At 44.3% G+C, this 18,033-nt stretch overlaps 1 protein-coding gene and 1 pseudogene across 1 annotated transcript; both read right to left on the bottom strand.

Moving 5' to 3' along the window:
* Positions 1-10,211: 10,211 nt before the first annotated feature.
* Positions 10,212-18,033, bottom strand: part of LOC117769840 — a 136,684-nt pseudogene continuing 128,862 nt past the window's right edge.
* LOC117769587 (tripartite motif-containing protein 16-like) lies at positions 12,674-14,570 on the bottom strand. The gene has a single exon (XM_034598580.1). It carries the CDS (start codon positions 14,568-14,570, stop codon positions 12,891-12,893), a length of 1,680 nt encoding a protein of 559 aa, XP_034454471.1. The 3' UTR covers positions 12,674-12,890.

The following is an 18,033-nucleotide window of genomic DNA, read 5'->3' as shown; positions in this document are numbered from 1 at the left end:
GTGCATCAGTTTTTGTTTATAGTTTACATTAAGTCTGTGTGTGTGTGTGTGTGTGTGTGTGTGTGTGTGTGTGTGTGTGTGTGTGTGTGTGTGTGTGTGTGTGAGGTGCTTACGTAACACAAGGTTGCTGCAGCAGCCCGCAGCAGGTTGTTGGATGGTGAACATCCTTAATGTGGAGTGACAGTGGTAAAAGAGAATGGGCTGCTTTTCCTGTGGCGTGTGTGTGTGTGTGTGTGTTGTGTGTGTGTTGTGTTGTTTGGGTTAATGTGTTGACTGTGAATTTGGCTGCGAGCTCGGAGCCTTTTTGATGAGGAGAGAAGAAAAAGGAAGTTGAACAAAGTTTGGTTTTTGCCACTCGAGCAGTTTGTTTGTGCTACAAAAGATTAAAAGTAAAGAAAACACGAAACTCCTGAAAACAGCGTTTAAACCGAGCGGAGCCCGAAACCGTCGAGACACTGGAGGAATAAAACACAGAAGAGTAGACCTGTGGTGTTAGTGAAGAGAATGAGACACTGTCAGGATGAGTCTTTATCAAATTAGGTCAGCGTGTAGAGAATTCAGCATTAATAAAGGTTTGTTCTGTAGTTTCATCAAACCAATAATAATCACATGTACTTTAATGTATTAGTTTTGTGTCACTGGATGAAACTGGATGAACCTGGATGTCAGAATATCAGTGGTCGTTACTGATTCAGATGAAAGGATCTGACGAGAGTTCATCCAGGGACGACGTTGGTCTCTAACACCAGTTTGGTTTTGATTAGTAATTTGATTATTATAAAAACGGGCTGAGACGTCATGATTGACAGCTGAGACTGATTCCCTGATTGGTCAAACCCGTGTATCAGTGGGACCGTGATCACTTCTGCACAGACTCTGACTCCAAGTGACGTCACCAGCACAAGATGGCGGTGCCTGTATCCAGAATATTTTAGCTACGTTCCTGGAGAGTGGGAGAAGGTGGACGTGGTTCATCTTCACTACAATACAAGTTTGTATATGTATTTATGTAAAGACGTCTCATCACATTCTTATTTCCTCAGGTAAGATTGAGGTGGATGCAGACTTGATGACCATGTGATGGAAATCTGGAAATACAAGAGGCTGGAAACATAACTGCAGCCAGCCACCAGGGGGCGATCAAGACCCTTCAGCCTCACTTTTGGAAGGTGTCACGTCGTCCATCTTTATTCAGTCGATGGTGCAGACAGCGATCCAGACAGTTGTCGTAGGCAGATGATCATTTATCTTTTCATCGACCTGCAGATTCAGACGAACAGGTGACGGTAACAATCATTAGACACAGAAAATGTAAAGTGCATTTTGTTTTAAAGCTTTGATTCTGAACGAGACAATGAAAACCAGGAAGACGACAAAACGGCGAGTTAAAGAGCGTCGTCCACAATCCTAACGATCTTAAAAACATCTTCATGCATTATCGCTTACGTTCCACGTGTCACATCAGATTTCTGAAACCCAACGAGCTGAGACGCTGTGATGTAACCGCTGCTGAAATAAAAAAGGATCCGTTCACCTCAGGGCCGCGACCCTGCAGCTCCGACCCGCCTGTCTGCTGCGGTTTGTCCAGAAATACCTGACGCTCCTTTAATCTGCCGCCAGGAAGCTGCGGCGCTGAGAGAACGAGTCTGAGAGGAACAAAATAAGACAAGTTGGGCTCCGTGGTGAAGCCGTCACATGGTTAAGCTCCTCCAGGTGCCGGCTCTGACAGACGTCTGTCCCTTTCACTCATGACAGTCACACAAAGGCCGACGTCCCTGCCATCGACCGCCTCCGCTCTTCTGTCTGACGTTCACTGGGATCCAGCTGAGGGATTCCTCACGTCAATACAGCGTTTCCTAGTTTCCTAGTTTCCTAGTTTCCTTATTGCTGACGTGAACCACCCCTCGATGCACCGACACACGGAGACAACTGGCAACAACTTCGTCTACAGTTTTTATTAGTATCATGGATTTTGTTTTTGAGGCATTTGGCTAAATATCCCATGGGTCACTTTATTTAAAAATGTCTATTCTACTTCAATAAGTAACAACAACACTTTTTTACTTTTTAATCCAAGAACAAATAATAGTTACAAAACAAAAATAAGTTCCTCCAATGAGTAATCAGGCTACTTGAGAAACAAGTCGAAAATATTCTCGTGATACTACAATTTCTTTTTCATTAAATTACAATTTTGTGATTGTAAATTTACAACTTTATCCTTGAAGTGTCAGAACTTTTTTCTCTTTAATTGCCTCTAATTAATTGAAGAATGGCCCATAACCATTTATTCAGAGTCTAATCACTTACTTTATAAGTTATAAGTCAGGTTTTGGAGTCTAAATTGTGTCGGAAATTTTCTAAATTCTTTTCAAACATGTCCTCAGGCTCCAGTGTCCATGTGGACGAGATAACATCTAATTCAATGCAGGAGGAATCATTGTTTAAAGAGAAAGTGAACAGATTTAATGTTGGAACACGTCAGAGATCAGAGGGAAACTTCCATCAGAGGATTTAAAGTGCAGCTAATGACCAGTCAGTGAACGCACCACCAGATGAACATGACAGATCCTGTGACGGAGGAAGTGGAGACTGTATTTTCTAAACGTCTGTTTGGCTTCGAGACAGCGTTCATCAGAATCACGCCTCAGCTGCCCGGCCGAGCTGATCCCCGGTGACAGATGCACATTGTCTTATCTTTGCTTGACGTGACTGAACCGTGTCTCAGAGATCCGCTCAACCAGGAAACAAGATGGAGCCGAGTGAGCGACAGCGTCTCTGAGGCTCGGAGATCAGCTTCGCGTTCACCTGAGATCTCTGACGGAGACGATTCTTCATTCAACTCAAATACGAGGTGACGGTGACGTGAAGAAATCTGAGTAACGATGTGTTCAAAGGCAAAGTGAACTTTCTGTCTGAGACGCAAAGAGACGCAAATCTCTGAAATGTTTTCTTTGAATCTCCAACTGCTTCAGTTGATTACTGGTCCTCACAAAGTTTTTATCCTCCGTCTTTCTTTGGAAATGTCTGACACATATTCTTATTTATATCCTTTTATTCTCATTTGTTTGATCTCATTTATTCGATTGTGTTTAATCCCTCTCTCTCTCTTTTATCATTGTCTTAAATATCGCTGTGCCGTTGTTAAGAAAAGGGCAACGTGAATTAAGATTTCATGATCACCCACAGGCCTGATGGAAGAACTTACAGACACCAGGTTGCAGTAAAAATTCTGATTAAAAGACCATTTTAATGCATATTTTAAACCTAGAATTTCATTAAAAGAGCACATTCCTCCTTATGAAACCACATTTCAACTCACTAGATCCAGATTTTTATTTGAAACACCAAATTGCACATTTTTAATCAAGTTCTATGAATCACTCGTAGCAAAACGTGTCATCGCACAATGTTAAACAAAGTGAAAATACATTTCTGGATCGGTTTCCCGATCTGGATCCGCATCATTTTCTTTTAATTAGAGAAAAAGTGACGAGAAAGACTGACATACAAGATAGATAACATATAAAGGGACGTAATGATGAGAGATACACAGAACATAGGGCAGTGATGTAGCCTATAAGACGATGTAATGAGGTTCCTTCCTGACCCATAATCCCAAGTTTCGTGGTAAACTGTCGAGTAGTTTTGATGTAATCCTGCTAATTAACAGACAAACAAACAAACACAGAAGAAAACCCAACCTCCTTCACAGAGGTAGTACATTTAATTTTACTTTCTGAAACTTCACTAACCCATTAAACATCTGATCACTGAGCAGAACAGCTTCTATGCAACAGAAGAAGAAGAAGAAGAAGAAGAAGAAGAAGAAGAAGAAGAAAGTGTGGCGCAGCTGCGGCGCCGAGCTCTTCAGCAGCAAACAGGAGCCAGCTCCTCACACCTGTCAGGGAATAGGCTTCACTCCGATCTGAAGCCTCCCAGAGCATCTGCTGAATCACGGCTCGTATGCTCGTGTGCAGCTGGAGGCCGAGCGGAGAGCGAGGCACTCTCACAGGTTAGAGAGTCACTGAGCGCTGAGGTCAGAGGAAAACCTGCTCCACATGATTCACAGGACTCGGTGTCACTGCAGAGCTTTGGGACCAAACAAGAGCAGAAAGAAATATTTATATTTATATTATATATTCGATTTTCTCAAATCAAACTCTGCAGTCTCATAACATTTTGAATATTTATGTATTTCCTTGTCAGTTTTGTTGTTGGACTTGACACTAAATACTCGTGAACAAACTGTGTGTGTGTGTGTGTGTGTGTGTGTGTGTGTGTGTGTGTGTGTGTGTGTGTGTGTGTGTGTGTGTGTGTGTGTGTGTGTTCAAGATCAGGTCTAAGACAAACCTGGACCGGCTCTAACTATAAGATTTATCCTAAAGGAAGGTTTGAATCTTCAACGTACAGAGGGAGTCTGCCTCCACAACTGAAGCTGAGATGATTCCACAGGAGAGGAGCTTGATGCTGAAGCTCTGGCTCCTTCTCTGCTTTAGAGACTTTAGGGACAACAGCCTGAATTCTGGGAGCTCAGGGCTCTACTGGTGATAAGGTACAATGAGCTCTTTAAGGTTTGATGCTGCCATATTATTAATGTAGGTGAGGAGGAGGATTTTAAATTCTAAATGTAACAGGAAGCCAGTGTAGTGAAGCTAACACAGGAGACATGTGGTCTCTGTACCTGGTTCTCTTCAGGACACGTGCTGCAGCATTTAGGACAAGCTGCAGAGTCTTTAACGACTTCCTGCTGGAGCCTGATAATCAGGAATTACAATAATCAAGTCTGGATGGAACAAAGGCCTGGACTCGTTCTTCTGCATCTTTTTGAGAAAGGACATGTCTGATGTTTGAGATGTTAAACCAGTGAAAGAGGGCGGTCCTAGAAATGTGTTTTAAGTGAGAATCAAAGGACAAAACTTGAATGGATTCTTTCATTGAACAACAAAAAACATGAATGTTGAATCAAATAAATGTATTCCCTCTGATCCCCCCCCCCCTAAAAGGTCCCATTCTTAATGTAAAATGAATTAGTCAAGCTTCTCAAGCCTCTGGTCTGAGCGTTTGGCTGCGATGTGCTGTGATGGAGGAACGCACAGTGCAGGGTTGAAATTCAACTGAATTTGCATTAAATCGGGTTGTTTCACCAAGATCGTGCTGCGAGATCTAGAATTGCTAACGTTAGCCACTTGCCAGCGAGACAGTTCTGTTCCTGTGGACTATAAATCCAGTCACCTGTCTGCGTTGTCAATCGATAATGGATACAGCGAGCTTTCTCGGACAAGAGGACTTCGGACTTTCATTTGATCATGTCGGGTTGAGAGAAAAATAAAACACAAATCCATTCATTCTGTCAATTTGGTTTACAATAGCTACATCCTTTGCAAAGAAACACAGCGTGTGCTGCATTCCATACATCTTTAAAATAGAGTTTTGAATGACCTTTTTATTGCTCAGCCTTTAATTTGCGGTAATTACTTTTATTTTTGATAAGTCGCCCAACTCGCCTTTTTTTGATGGAGCCCCACAGCCGCGAGTAATCGAGGTGATGGTGCACCTTTGTGTGGACATACAATTGAATCAGAAATATTCAACCCCTCCCCTCAAAAGACATTACAGTGATGTGGATGAAAGATAATGACAATAAATGACAAAAAACCTCATTAAACAACAAAAAATATTTATTGATACATTTGAGTTATATATTGACAACAGAAGTTGAATTAACTTTGAAGTTCAAATGAAAGATGTAACTCTTTTAACACATGTGCATGTGCAGTATTATTCAACCCCCAGCTTCAGGACTTTGTGGCTCGTCCTTTAGCTTTTATAACTTCTAACAAACGTTTTCGGTAAGTGCTGACAAGCTTCTTACACCTCTCGATCGGAATCTGTGCCCATTCTTCACGTGCAAGAGCCTCTAGCTCAGTGATGGTTGATGGCTTCCGTGCTGCAACTGCCTTCTTTAAATCCCACCAAAGATTTTCAATCGGATGTAAATCCTGTGACTGAGAAGGCCACTCCAGGACGTTCCAGGATCTTTTTCTCAACCAAGCTTTGGTTAACTTGGAGGTGTGCTTGGGATCATTGTCTTGCTGGAAAGTCCAATGATCACCAAGGTTTAATTTGTGAACAGAAGGCATCACATTCCTCTTTAAAATGGCCTGGTATTTCTGGGAATCCATGATGCCAGTTACACGATCAAGATGGCCAGTTAAACAGCCCCACATCATCAATGACCCACCTCCATGCTTGACCGTGGGGATGGTATTCTTCTGGTCATAAGCCTGGCCTTTCGCAGGCCAGACATACGGCTGGTCCATATGTCCAAACAGTTCCAGTTTGGTTTCATCAGTCCATAGAACTGTCGCCCAAAACTGTCGTCTTATCCAAATTCCTCCTGGCATATTGTAGTCGACTTTTGATGTTCCTCGTGGTCAAGAGCTGAGTGCGTCTTGGAGTCCGGCCATGAAGTCCTTGTTTATTCAGTGCACATCTTATAGATGCCACTGAAGCACTTGTACCAGCCTTCATCAGGTCATCCTGTAGGTGTCTTGCAGTCACACGGGGGTTTCTCTTAGTTGCTCTGACCAAGTTGCTGAGGGCCTTTGATGAAATGTTGGGCTGTTCCATAAGTTTTAAACTTCTGTATAATGCTCCCAATGATGTCTCTTTTGGGAAATCTTCTTCTACCCAAGGCCCTTCAGGTGTGATGAAATAATCTCCTCTCTCAGCTTTTGTGGAAGCTCCTTTGTCTTTCCCATGATTGCAAATCACCTTGAATACCTTCATGGGGGGGGGGGGGGGGGGGGGGGGGGTATATATGCATCACAGCTGAAGCCAATGAAGGATCATTATAGAGTTCCCAAAGGCTTCATTATGTTCACTTGAGGCCATAAAAACTGTCAGACAGCTTTAAAAACAACAATATTATATCGGGGTTGAATAATTGTGACATGGCTATCTTAACAAAATATACTGTTACACACAAATACTACATCATGCATTTTCTGTGTTGACTTTCTGTATCACTCAACTCATAAAGAAGTCATCCGAAGCAGAATCTTGCTCTTTGAAAAAACTTTAATTGATAAATCCTTAAAATCTTTGGGGGGGTTGAATATTTCTGATTGCAACTGTACATACATCCTACTCTCACTGCTGTAAAAGGTTAGCCTACTGTATACAAATGAACTTGGTATTAAAATGAACATGGCTTTTAATGACTCGAGTCTATTTGAGTTTACAGAACTCAGCTGTGGATCCAGGATAATAAACCCCAACTCCAGCATAGAGAGGCTGAGTGAATGTGGTCTGGACTCTGTGGAGGAGAGTCATGGTGCCAGAGACGCTGTAGAAGGACAGAACACCTGCACTGTGATCCAGGTACACTCCTACTCTGGAGGACACAGGACCTGACACTGGAGTCCTGATCCTGTTGTAATAAAAGTTATATCTGTCTCCATAACAAACTAATGACCAAGATTTATCATTGTATCCAAATAGACATTCATATGAGCGTCCTGCTCTGCTGATATTCTTGTATGTGACTGCTACACCAACTCCGTCTCCTGTCACCTTCACCTCCACCTCCCAGTAACAACGTCCAGTCAGACTCTCTCTACTCAGGACCTGAGGCCAACCAGTGAATCTGTCTGGGTGATTAGAATAAGACTGTCCTTTACTCATATATGTTACTTTTCTGTTTGCCTCAGTTAATAACAGATATCTGTTTGCTGTGTTTGGATCCAGTGTGATTTCCTGTGAATATCTTAAGAAGTCAGCTCTGGTCTCTGGCTCTGGTTGTGGCAGTAAAACATCCACTTGAGACACAATCTGTAAAATCTCTGTCTCTGTCTCACTCAGAATGTCCTGTAGTCGACCTCTGACCTGGGACACAGCTGCTGTCACGTCCTCAAAGGTCCTCAGAGGACGGATCCTGATGCTGGATGAGTGTGTAGATTCACTGAGTGGTGACAGTGAGGGGTAGTTGTGTAGAAACTGGTTGTGATCCTCTGTGTCTGAGAGCTGCTTCAGTTCATGGTCTTTCCTCTTCAGCTCAGTGATCTCCTGCTCCAGTCTCTCCTGAAGCTCTCTGACTCGACTCACTTCAGTTTCCTGCTGGGATCTGATCTGCTGCTTCACCTCAGAGCTTCTTTTCTCCAGCAGACGGATCAGCTCAGTGAAGATCTTCTCACTGTCCTCCACTGCTTTATCAGCAGAGCCATTGATGGCCTCCTCCTCCAGTGGAAGCAGCTTCACATCTTTCTCTGTGTCCTGGAGTCTCTGCTGGATTGTTTGTCTCCTCAGCCCGAGCTCTCTCTGCCTCTCAGTCCTTTCTGCTGCAGCTGACACTGTGTCGTGGTCTTTATGTTCCTCCACAGAGCAGAGATAACAGATACACTGCTGATCAGTGCGGCAGAACATCTTCATCACCTCATCGTGACGAAAGCAGAGGTTCTCCTGGAGCTTCTCCGAGGGCTCCACCAGCTTGTGCTTCTTCAATGGAGCTGACTGAAGATGAGGCTGGAGGTGTTTTTCACAATAAGAGGCCAAACAAACCAAACAGGACTTGAGAGCTTTCAGTTTCCTCCCAGTGCAGACATCACAGGCCACATCTTCAGGTCCAGCATAGCAGTGATCAGCAGGAGCAGCTTGGAGTCCAGTCTTCTTCAGCTCCTCCAGTGAATCAGCTAACATGGTGTTTTTCCCCAGGACAGGCCTCGGTGTGAAGGTCTGTCTACACTGAGGGCAGCTGTAGCTTCCTCTCTCCTCCCCTTTGTCCCAGTGGGTGTTAATACAGCTCTTACAGTAGCTGTGTCCACAGCCAGTAGTCACCGGATCCTTCAGTAGATCCAGACAGATCGAACAGCAGAATCTTTCTCTGTCCAGTTGATTTTCTTGCTGCGCCATTTCAGCTGGTGCCAGAGACTGTAGAACAGTTTCACTTCCTCTGAACAGAACCAGATCTCTAATCCTCCCCCTCTCGTTCACTCCCTGCAGTGACTCAGCTCCCACAGTTCACAGCTTGTTGTTCACTGGTTCTTACACTTACACGTCTGTGAAGGGAGGAGATACAGACACATCCTGACTGGGAGGAGCTGGTTCTGTTTGAGGAAGAGGTTGTTGGTGTTTCAGGATTTATTGCATTTCACAGCGGCCTGTTCCCACCTGGTGTTAAGAGGAGATTCAGTGAGAGGCAGAGTGTGTTCTCCTTCATTCACAACACACAGGAACAATTAAAGTCAAATCAAATAGATGCATTTAATAATAATGAATCACATCTTTATTTATAAAGCACATCTCAAAACTAACAAAGAAAAACTCGCAAAAATAACAAATACAAACTCACTCAATGAAGAATGAAAAACTAAAAAGTTGAATAAAGGTTAAGTTAAGGTTAAGGTCGTCTTTACTGTCCCCGAGGGACCGTTTGGTTTGTAAACAGTAGTCACACACAACTCATACACATCAGAACAATACATACATACACAAAAAGAGCACAAAGAATCCATTAGTCCTTTGTTAAAATACTAAAATATATTAAAATGTGTGTGTGTCATACACCAGGGCTACAGCTGGTCTCTCTCTCTCTCTCTCTCTCTCTCTCTCTCTCTCTCTCTCTCTCTCTCTCTCTCTCTCTCTCTCTCTCTCTCTCTCTCTCTCTCTCTGCTGAGGGGACAATGATCTTAAAGATGACAGAAATTGAAGCATGACCACACATTACAATAATAAAACTAGAATTAGTTAAGATCGTGGAATGTGGTTCGATAAAAGAAGGTTTTAAGTTTTGATTTAAAGGAAGTTACCGACTCAGCCGGCTGCATTTCCTCAGGCAGGTTGTTCCACAGTCTCTGAACCTTATTTCTCAAACTCTGTCTAAGTGTTTAGCTCAGAATCTGGATCAGTTCAAAGTCTCCTGCCAGAGGATCTCCAGGATTAAAGATAAACGGAGCAGTCAGAGCATTGAGAGTTTTACAAGTCATTAAAAGAAGCTTCAACTCGTTAGAAACTGAGAGTCAGTGTAAAGAGGCTAAACCAGATGTGTTCCAACCTGTTGACTCTGGTTAGAGTCCTGGCAGCAGAGTTCTGTTCTGTCTGAGGATGCTCCTCACATTTCTATAGACACAGATAATTATTCACCTAAATACATCACATGCTTTTATTATGAAATGTTAACATTTCAACCTTTAAATGTCAGCTGATCTTTCCTAAACATCCGGGTTCTCAGCTGTTTTCAATCCGAACATATTTCAACTAATTCATCAGAAAACAATGTTTTTCAGAGTTTATGTCGGCTCAGCAAACGTCCAGGTTCAGTTTGTGTTTCCTCAGTTTGTCCAGTAGATCCAGTCCAGTCTGAGCAGCCAGCAGAGACGCCATGTTGTTACAGCCGGAGCTCGCCGCTGTGTCGTACGCCGTTTGACCGGCGGCATTCCTCCGCCTCACACTGGCCCTGCAGCTGAGGAGGAGGAGCAACGACAGCGTTTGATGCCTGAGCATTGTGAGTATTATAGACTTTATATACGAATATAACATCCTGCAGAATGGAAAGCAAAATATCTCATCTTCAGTCAGTGTCAGCTGTCAATCATCACGTCTCAGCCTGTTTTTATATCATCAAATAACTGATTGAAACCAAACTGATCAGAAACACTTGAACAAACATCAGAGAGATAAGAACCAGCTGAAATGACAGAAACATCTTTACAAACATTTATTTAACATCTACTTTTACTTTTTAGTTTGGTCCATGTCCCATCTGCTAACATGGAGGAGGAGGAGTTCAGGATCTGTACTGAAGCCAGACACTAGGGGGCGATCAAGGCCTCCATCTTTATTTGCAGTGTGTGTGTGTGTACAGGTGTGTGGTACCTGAGCAGGACCTCAGCACACTTCAGTCCTTCAGGACCCTGAGCTGCAGCTTCATGCAGAGCTGTGTTCTTCATCCTGAGGAAGACGAAGACATCACGTTTACTTAACAGCACTTAAACAAGGGAAGCAGCGCCCCCTGCAGGAGACCTGATCATTTACATGAATGACAAGTGTCATCTTACTGTCCCGACTGCTGGTCCACATCAGCTCCTCGCTGCACCAGAAGAGGAAGTACATCACTGTGACCATGAACCGCAGCAACCGCAAGGGCGTGTCGGCCGTCGCTACCACAGCAGGAGGGATTTTAAATTCTAAATGTAACAGGAAGCCAGTGTAGTGAAGCTAACACAGGAGACATGTGGTCTCTGTACCTGGTTCTCTTCAGGACACGTGCTGCAGCATTTAGGACAAGCTGCAGAGTCTTTAACGACTTCCTGCTGGAGCCTGATAATCAGGAATTACAATAATCAAGTCTGGATGGAACAAAGGCCTGGACTCGTTCTTCTGCATCTTTTTGAGAAAGGACATGTCTGATGTTTGAGATGTTAAACCAGTGAAAGAGGGCGGTCCTAGAAATGTGTTTTAAGTGAGAATCAAAGGACAAAACTTGAATGGATTCTTTCATTGAACAACAAAAAACATGAATGTTGAATCAAATAAATGTATTCCCTCTGACCCCCCCCCCCAAAAAAAGTCCCATTCTTAATGTAAAATGAATTAGTCAAGCTTCTCAAGCCTCTGGTCTGAGCGTTTTGCTGCGATGTGCTGTGATGGAGGAACGCACAGTACAGGGTTGAAATTCAACTGAATTTGCATTAAATCGGGTTGTTTCACCAAGATCGTGCTGCGAGATCTAGAATTGCTAACGTTAGCCACTTGCCAGCGAGACAGTTCTGTTCCTGTGGACTATAAATCCAGTCACCTGTCTGCGTTGTCAATCGATAATGGATACAGCGAGCTTTCTCGGACAAGAGGACTTCGGACTTTCATTTGATCATGTCGGGTTGAGAGAAAAATAAAACACAAATCCATTCATTCTGTCAATTTGGTTTACAATAGCTACATCCTTTGCAAAGAAACACAGCGTGTGCTGCATTCCATACATCTTTAAAATAGAGTTTTGAATGACCTTTTTATTGCTCAGCCTTTAATTTGCGGTAATTACTTTTATTTTTGATAAGTCGCCCAACTCGCCTTTTTTTGATGGACCCCCACAGCCGCGAGTAATCGAGGTGATGGTGCACCTTTGTGTGGACATACAGTTGAATCAGAAATATTCAACCCCCTCCCCTCAAAAGACATTACAGTGATGTGGATGAAAGATAATGACAATAAATGACAAAGAACCTCATTAAACAACAAAAAATATTTATTGATACATTTGAGTTATTTTGACAACAGAAGTTGAATTAACTTTGAAGTTCAAATGAAAGATGTAACTCTTTTAACACATGTGCATGTGCAGTATTATTCAACCCCCAGCTTCAGGACTTTGTGGCTCGTCCTTTAGCTTTTATAACTTCTAACAAACGTTTTCGGTAAGTGCTGACAAGCTTCTTACACCTCTCGATCGGAATCTGTGCCCATTCTTCACATGCAAGAGCCTCTAGCTCAGTGATGGTTGATGGCTTCCGTGCCAAAGGCTTCATTATGTTTCAACTCCACTTGAGGCCATAAAAACTGTCAGACAGCTTTAAAAACAACAATATTATATCGGGGTTGAATAATTGTGACATGGCTATCTTAACAAAATATACTGTTACACACAAATACTACATCATGCATTTTCTGTGTTGACTTTCTGTATCACTCAACTCATAAAGAAGTCATCCGAAGCAGAATCTTGCTCTTTGAAAAAACTTTAATTGATAAATCCTTAAAATCTTTGGGGGGGGGAGTTGAATATTTCTGATTGCAACTGTACATACATCCTACTCTCACTGCTGTAAAAGGTTAGCCTACTGTATACAAATGAACTTGGTATTAACATGAACATGGCTTTTAATGACTCGAGTCTATTTGAGTTTACAGAACTCAGCTGTGGCTCCAGAATAATAAACTGTAAGTCCAGCATAGAGAGGCTGAGTGAATGTGGTCTGGACTCTGTGGAGGAGAGTCATGGTGTCAGAGACGCTGTAGAAGGACAGAACACCTGCACTGTGATCCAGGTACACTCCTACTCTGGAGGACACAGGACCTGACACTGGAGTGTTGATGTTGTTGTAATAAAAGCTATAACTGTCTCCATAACAAACTAATGACCAAGATTTATCATTGTATCCAAATAGACATTCATATGAGCCTCCTGCTCTGCTGATATTCTTGTATGTGACTGCTACACCAACTCCGTCTCCTGTCACCTCCACCTCCACCTCCCAGTAACAACGTCCAGTCAGACTCTCTCTACTCAGGACCTGATAACAACCAGTGAATCTGTCTGGGTGATTAGAATAAGACTGTCCTTTACTCATATATGTTACTTTTCTGTTTCCCTCAGATAATAACAGATATCTGTTTGCTGTGTTTGGATCCAGTGTGATTTCCTGTGAATATCTTAAGAAGTCAGCTCTGGTCTCTGGCTCTGGTTGTGGCAGTAAAACATCCACTTGAGACACAATCGGTAAAATCTCTGTCTCTGTCTCACTCAGAATGTCCTGTAGTCGACCTCTGACCTGGGACACAGCTGCTGTCACGTCCTCAAAGGTCCTCAGAGGACGGATCCTGATGCTGGATGAGTGTGTAGATTCACTGAGTGGTGACAGTGAGGGGTAGTTGTGTAGAAACTGGGTGTGATCCTCTGTGTCTGAGAGCTGCTTCAGTTCATGGTCTTTCCTCTTCAGCTCAGTGATCTCCTGCTCCAGTCTCTCCTGAAGCTCTCTGACTCGACTCACTTCAGTTTCCTGCTGGGATCTGATCTGCTGCTTCACATCAGAGCTTCTTTTCTCCAGCAGACGGATCAGCTCAGTGAAGATCTTCTCACTGTCCTCCACTGCTTTATCAGCAGAGCCATTGACGGCCTCCTCCTCCAGTGGAAGCAGCTTCACATCTTTCTCGGTGTCCTGGAGTCTCTGCTGGATTGTTTGTCTCCTCAGCCCGAGCTCTCTCTGCCTCTCAGTCCTTTCTGCTGCAGCTGACACTGTGTCGTGGTCTTTATGTTCATCCACAGAGCAGAGATAACAGATACACTGCTGATCAGTGCGGCAGAACATCTTCATCACCTCATCGTGACGAAAGCAGAGGTTCTCCTGGAGCTTCTCCGAGGGCTCCACCAGCTTGTGCTTCTTCAATGGAGCTGACTGAAGATGAGGCTGGAGGTGTTTTTCACAATAAGAGGCCAAACAAACCAAACAGGACTTGAGAGCTTTCAGTTTTCTCCCAGTGCAGACATCACAGGCCACATCTTCAGGTCCAGCATAGCAGTGATCAGCAGGAGCAGCTTGGAGTCCAGTCTTCTTCAGCTCCTCCACTAAATCAGCTAACATGGTGTTTTTCCCCAGGACAGGCCTCGGTGTGAAGGTCTGTCTACACTGAGGGCAGCTGTAGCTTCCTCTCTCCTCCCCATTGTCCCAGTGGGTGTTAATACAGCTCTTACAGTAGCTGTGTCCACAGCCAGTAGTCACTGGATCCTTCAGTAGATCCAGACAGATCGAACAGCAGAATCTTTCTCTGTCCAGTTGATTTTCTTGCTGCGCCATTTCAGCTGGTGCCAGAGACTGTAGAACAGTTTCACTTCCTCTGAACAGAACCAGATCTCTAATCCTCCCCCTCTCGTTCACTCCCTGCAGTGACTCAGCTCCCACAGTTCACAGCTTGTTGTTCACTGGTTCTTACACTTACACGTCTGTGAAGGGAGGAGACACAGACACATCCTGACTGGGAGGAGCTGGTTGTGTCTGAGGAAGAAGTTGTTGGTGTTTCAGGATTTATTGCATTTCACAGCGGCCTGTTCCCACCTGGTGTTAAGAGGAGATTCAGTGAGAGGCAGAGTGTGTTCTCCTTCATTCACAACACACAGGAACAATTAAAGTCAAATCAAATAGATGCATTTAATAATAATGAATCACATCTTTATTTATAAAGCACATGTCAAAACTAACAAAGAAAAACTCGTAAAAATAACAAATACAAACTCACTCAACGAAGAATGAAAAACTAAAAAGTAGAATAAAGGTTAAGTTAAGGTTAAGGTCGTCTTTACTGTCCCAGAGGGACCGTTTGGTTTGTAAACAGTAGTCACACACAACCCATACACATCAGAACAATACATACATACACAAAAAGAGCACAAAGAATCCATTAGTCCTTTGTTAAAATACTAAAATATCTTCAGTCAGTGTCAGCTGTCAATCATCACGTCTCAGCCTGTTTTTATATCATCAAATAACTGATTGAAACCAAACTGATCAGAAACACTTGAACAAACATCAGAGAGATAAGAACCAGCTGAAATGACAGAAACATCTTTACAAACATTTATTTAACATCTACTTTGACTTTTTAGTTTGGTCCATGTCCCATCTGCTAACATGGAGGAGGAGGAGTTCAGGATCTGTACTGAAGCCAGACACTAGGGGGCGATCAAGGCCTCCATCTTTATTTGCAGTGTGTGTGTGTACAGGTGTGTGGTACCTGAGCAGGACCTCAGCACACTTCAGTCCTTCAGGACCCTGAGCTGCAGCTTCATGCAGAGCTGTGTTCTTCATCCTGAGGAAGACGAAGACATCACGTTTACTTAACAGCACTTAAACAAGGGAAGCAGCGCCCCCTGCAGGAGACCTGATCATTTACATGAATACAAGTGTCATCTTACTGTCCCGACTGCTGGTCCACATCAGCTCCTCGCTGCACCAGAAGAGGAAGTACATCACTGTGACCATGAACCGCAGCAACCGCAAGGGCGTGTCGGCCGTCGCTACCACAGCAGGAGGGATCCGCCCCCTGGTGGTCAGAGAACATACAGGTCAGCATAAACTACTTCCTTCTGCTGCTGATTGGCTGCAGAAACTCTTACCTGATCCAGGAGATGCTGGATGACACTGATGTGACCTCGACCTGGAGCCAACTCCTTCAGCAGCTGAACGTCCTTCACCTGCAACGACCAATCAGAGAGGAGCTTTCATTTCTGATCGAACACACCTCAACACACCTGAACACACCTGAACACACACCTGAACACACACCTCAACACACACCTGAACACACACCTCAACACACACCTGAACACACCTCAACACACACCTCAACACACACCTGAACACACCTCAACACACACCTGAACACACAACTGAACACACACCTCAACACACACCTCAACACACCTCAACACACACACTTGAACACACACCTGAACACACACCTGAACACACACCTCAACACACACCTCAACACACACCTGAACACACACCTCAACACACACCTGAACACACCTCAACACACACCTGAACACACAACTGAACACACACCTCAACACACCTCAACACACCTCAACACACCTGAACACACACCTGAACACACCTGAACACACACCTGAACACACACCTCAACACACACCTGAACACACACCTGAACACACACCTGAACACACACCTGAACACACACCTGAACACACACCTGAACACACACCTGAACACACTTGAACACACACCTCAACACACCTGAACACACACCTGAACACACCTGAACACACACCTGAACACACCTGAACACACACCTGAACACACACCTCAACACACCTGAACACACCTGAACACACACCTCAACACACCTGAACACACACCTGAACACACACCTCAACACACCTGAACACACTTGAACACACACCTGAACACACCTGAACACACACCTCAACACACCTGAACATACACCTGAACACACCTGAACACACACCTGAACACACACCTCAACACACCTGAACACACACCTGCACACACCTGAACACACACCTGAACACACCTGAACACACACCTGCACACACCTGAACACACACCTGCACACACCTGAACACACACCTCAACACACCTGAACACACACCTGCACACACCTCAACACACACCTGAACACACACCTGAACACACACCTGAACACACCTGAACACACACCTGAACACACAACTGAACACACCTCAACACACACCTGAACACACACCTGAACACACACCTGAACACACACCTGAAAACACCTGAACACACACCTGCACACACCTGAACACACACCTGCACACACCTGAACACACACCTCAACACACCTGAACACACACCTCAACACACCTGAACACACACCTGCACACACCTCAACACACACCTGAACACACACCTGAACACACACCTCAACACACCTGAACACACACCTGCACACACCTCAACACACACCTGAACACACACCTGAACACACACCTCAACACACCTGAACACACACCTGAACACACACCTGCACACACCTCAACACACACCTGAACACACACCTGAACACACACCTCAACACACCTGAACACACACCTGCACACACCTCAACACACACCTGAACACACACCTGAACACACACCTCAACACACCTGAACACACACCTGAACACACAACTGAACACACCTCAACACACACCTGAACACACACCTGAACACACACCTGAAAACACCTGAACACACACCTGAACACACACCTGAACACACACCTGAACACACACCTGAACACACACCTGAACACACACCTGAACACACAACTGAACACACACCTGCACAGCTGGTGGAGGACCTTACCGGAGGTTTGGGTGTCAGGTTTGGTTTGGGGGGGTTTCATCAGACCTGTGGTCCGATCACTTCGTGTCAGACACAAACAAATTGTGAATTATTAAATAATATTTGACAATTTAGTCAATAAACCAAATCCAGCTCTTCAAGGATTAGTGTGAAGGATTCAGTGACATCTAGTGGTGAAATTGCAGATTATCAAGGGTATAAATGTTCCAATAAATAATAATAAAGTGTACGAACCGTTTGTGCTGAGACTGCTGGTGAACCGCTCTGTAACGCTGCTCAGCGTCTCAGTCCGAGGTTCAGGTAAAACCCCCCCTGCTGGTCCAACGCAGTTAGCTGCCGGAGGTGCATCGTCACCGTCAGGACCCACCTGAGACCACACACACTCCGTCACCTCACGTTCACCTGAC

This window comes from Hippoglossus hippoglossus, chromosome 10 (genome assembly GCF_009819705.1).
Source record: "Hippoglossus hippoglossus isolate fHipHip1 chromosome 10, fHipHip1.pri, whole genome shotgun sequence".
NCBI classification, from domain to species: Eukaryota; Metazoa; Chordata; class Actinopteri; order Pleuronectiformes; family Pleuronectidae; genus Hippoglossus; species Hippoglossus hippoglossus.
This window is presented reverse-complemented; position numbering and strand designations above follow the sequence as displayed.

Bases quoted from the DNA above. Each gene is read 5' to 3' on its own strand.
- LOC117769587 (XM_034598580.1), bottom strand. From the start codon at position 14,570: ATGGCGCAGCAAGAAAATCAACTGGACAGAGAAAGATTCTGCTGTTCG.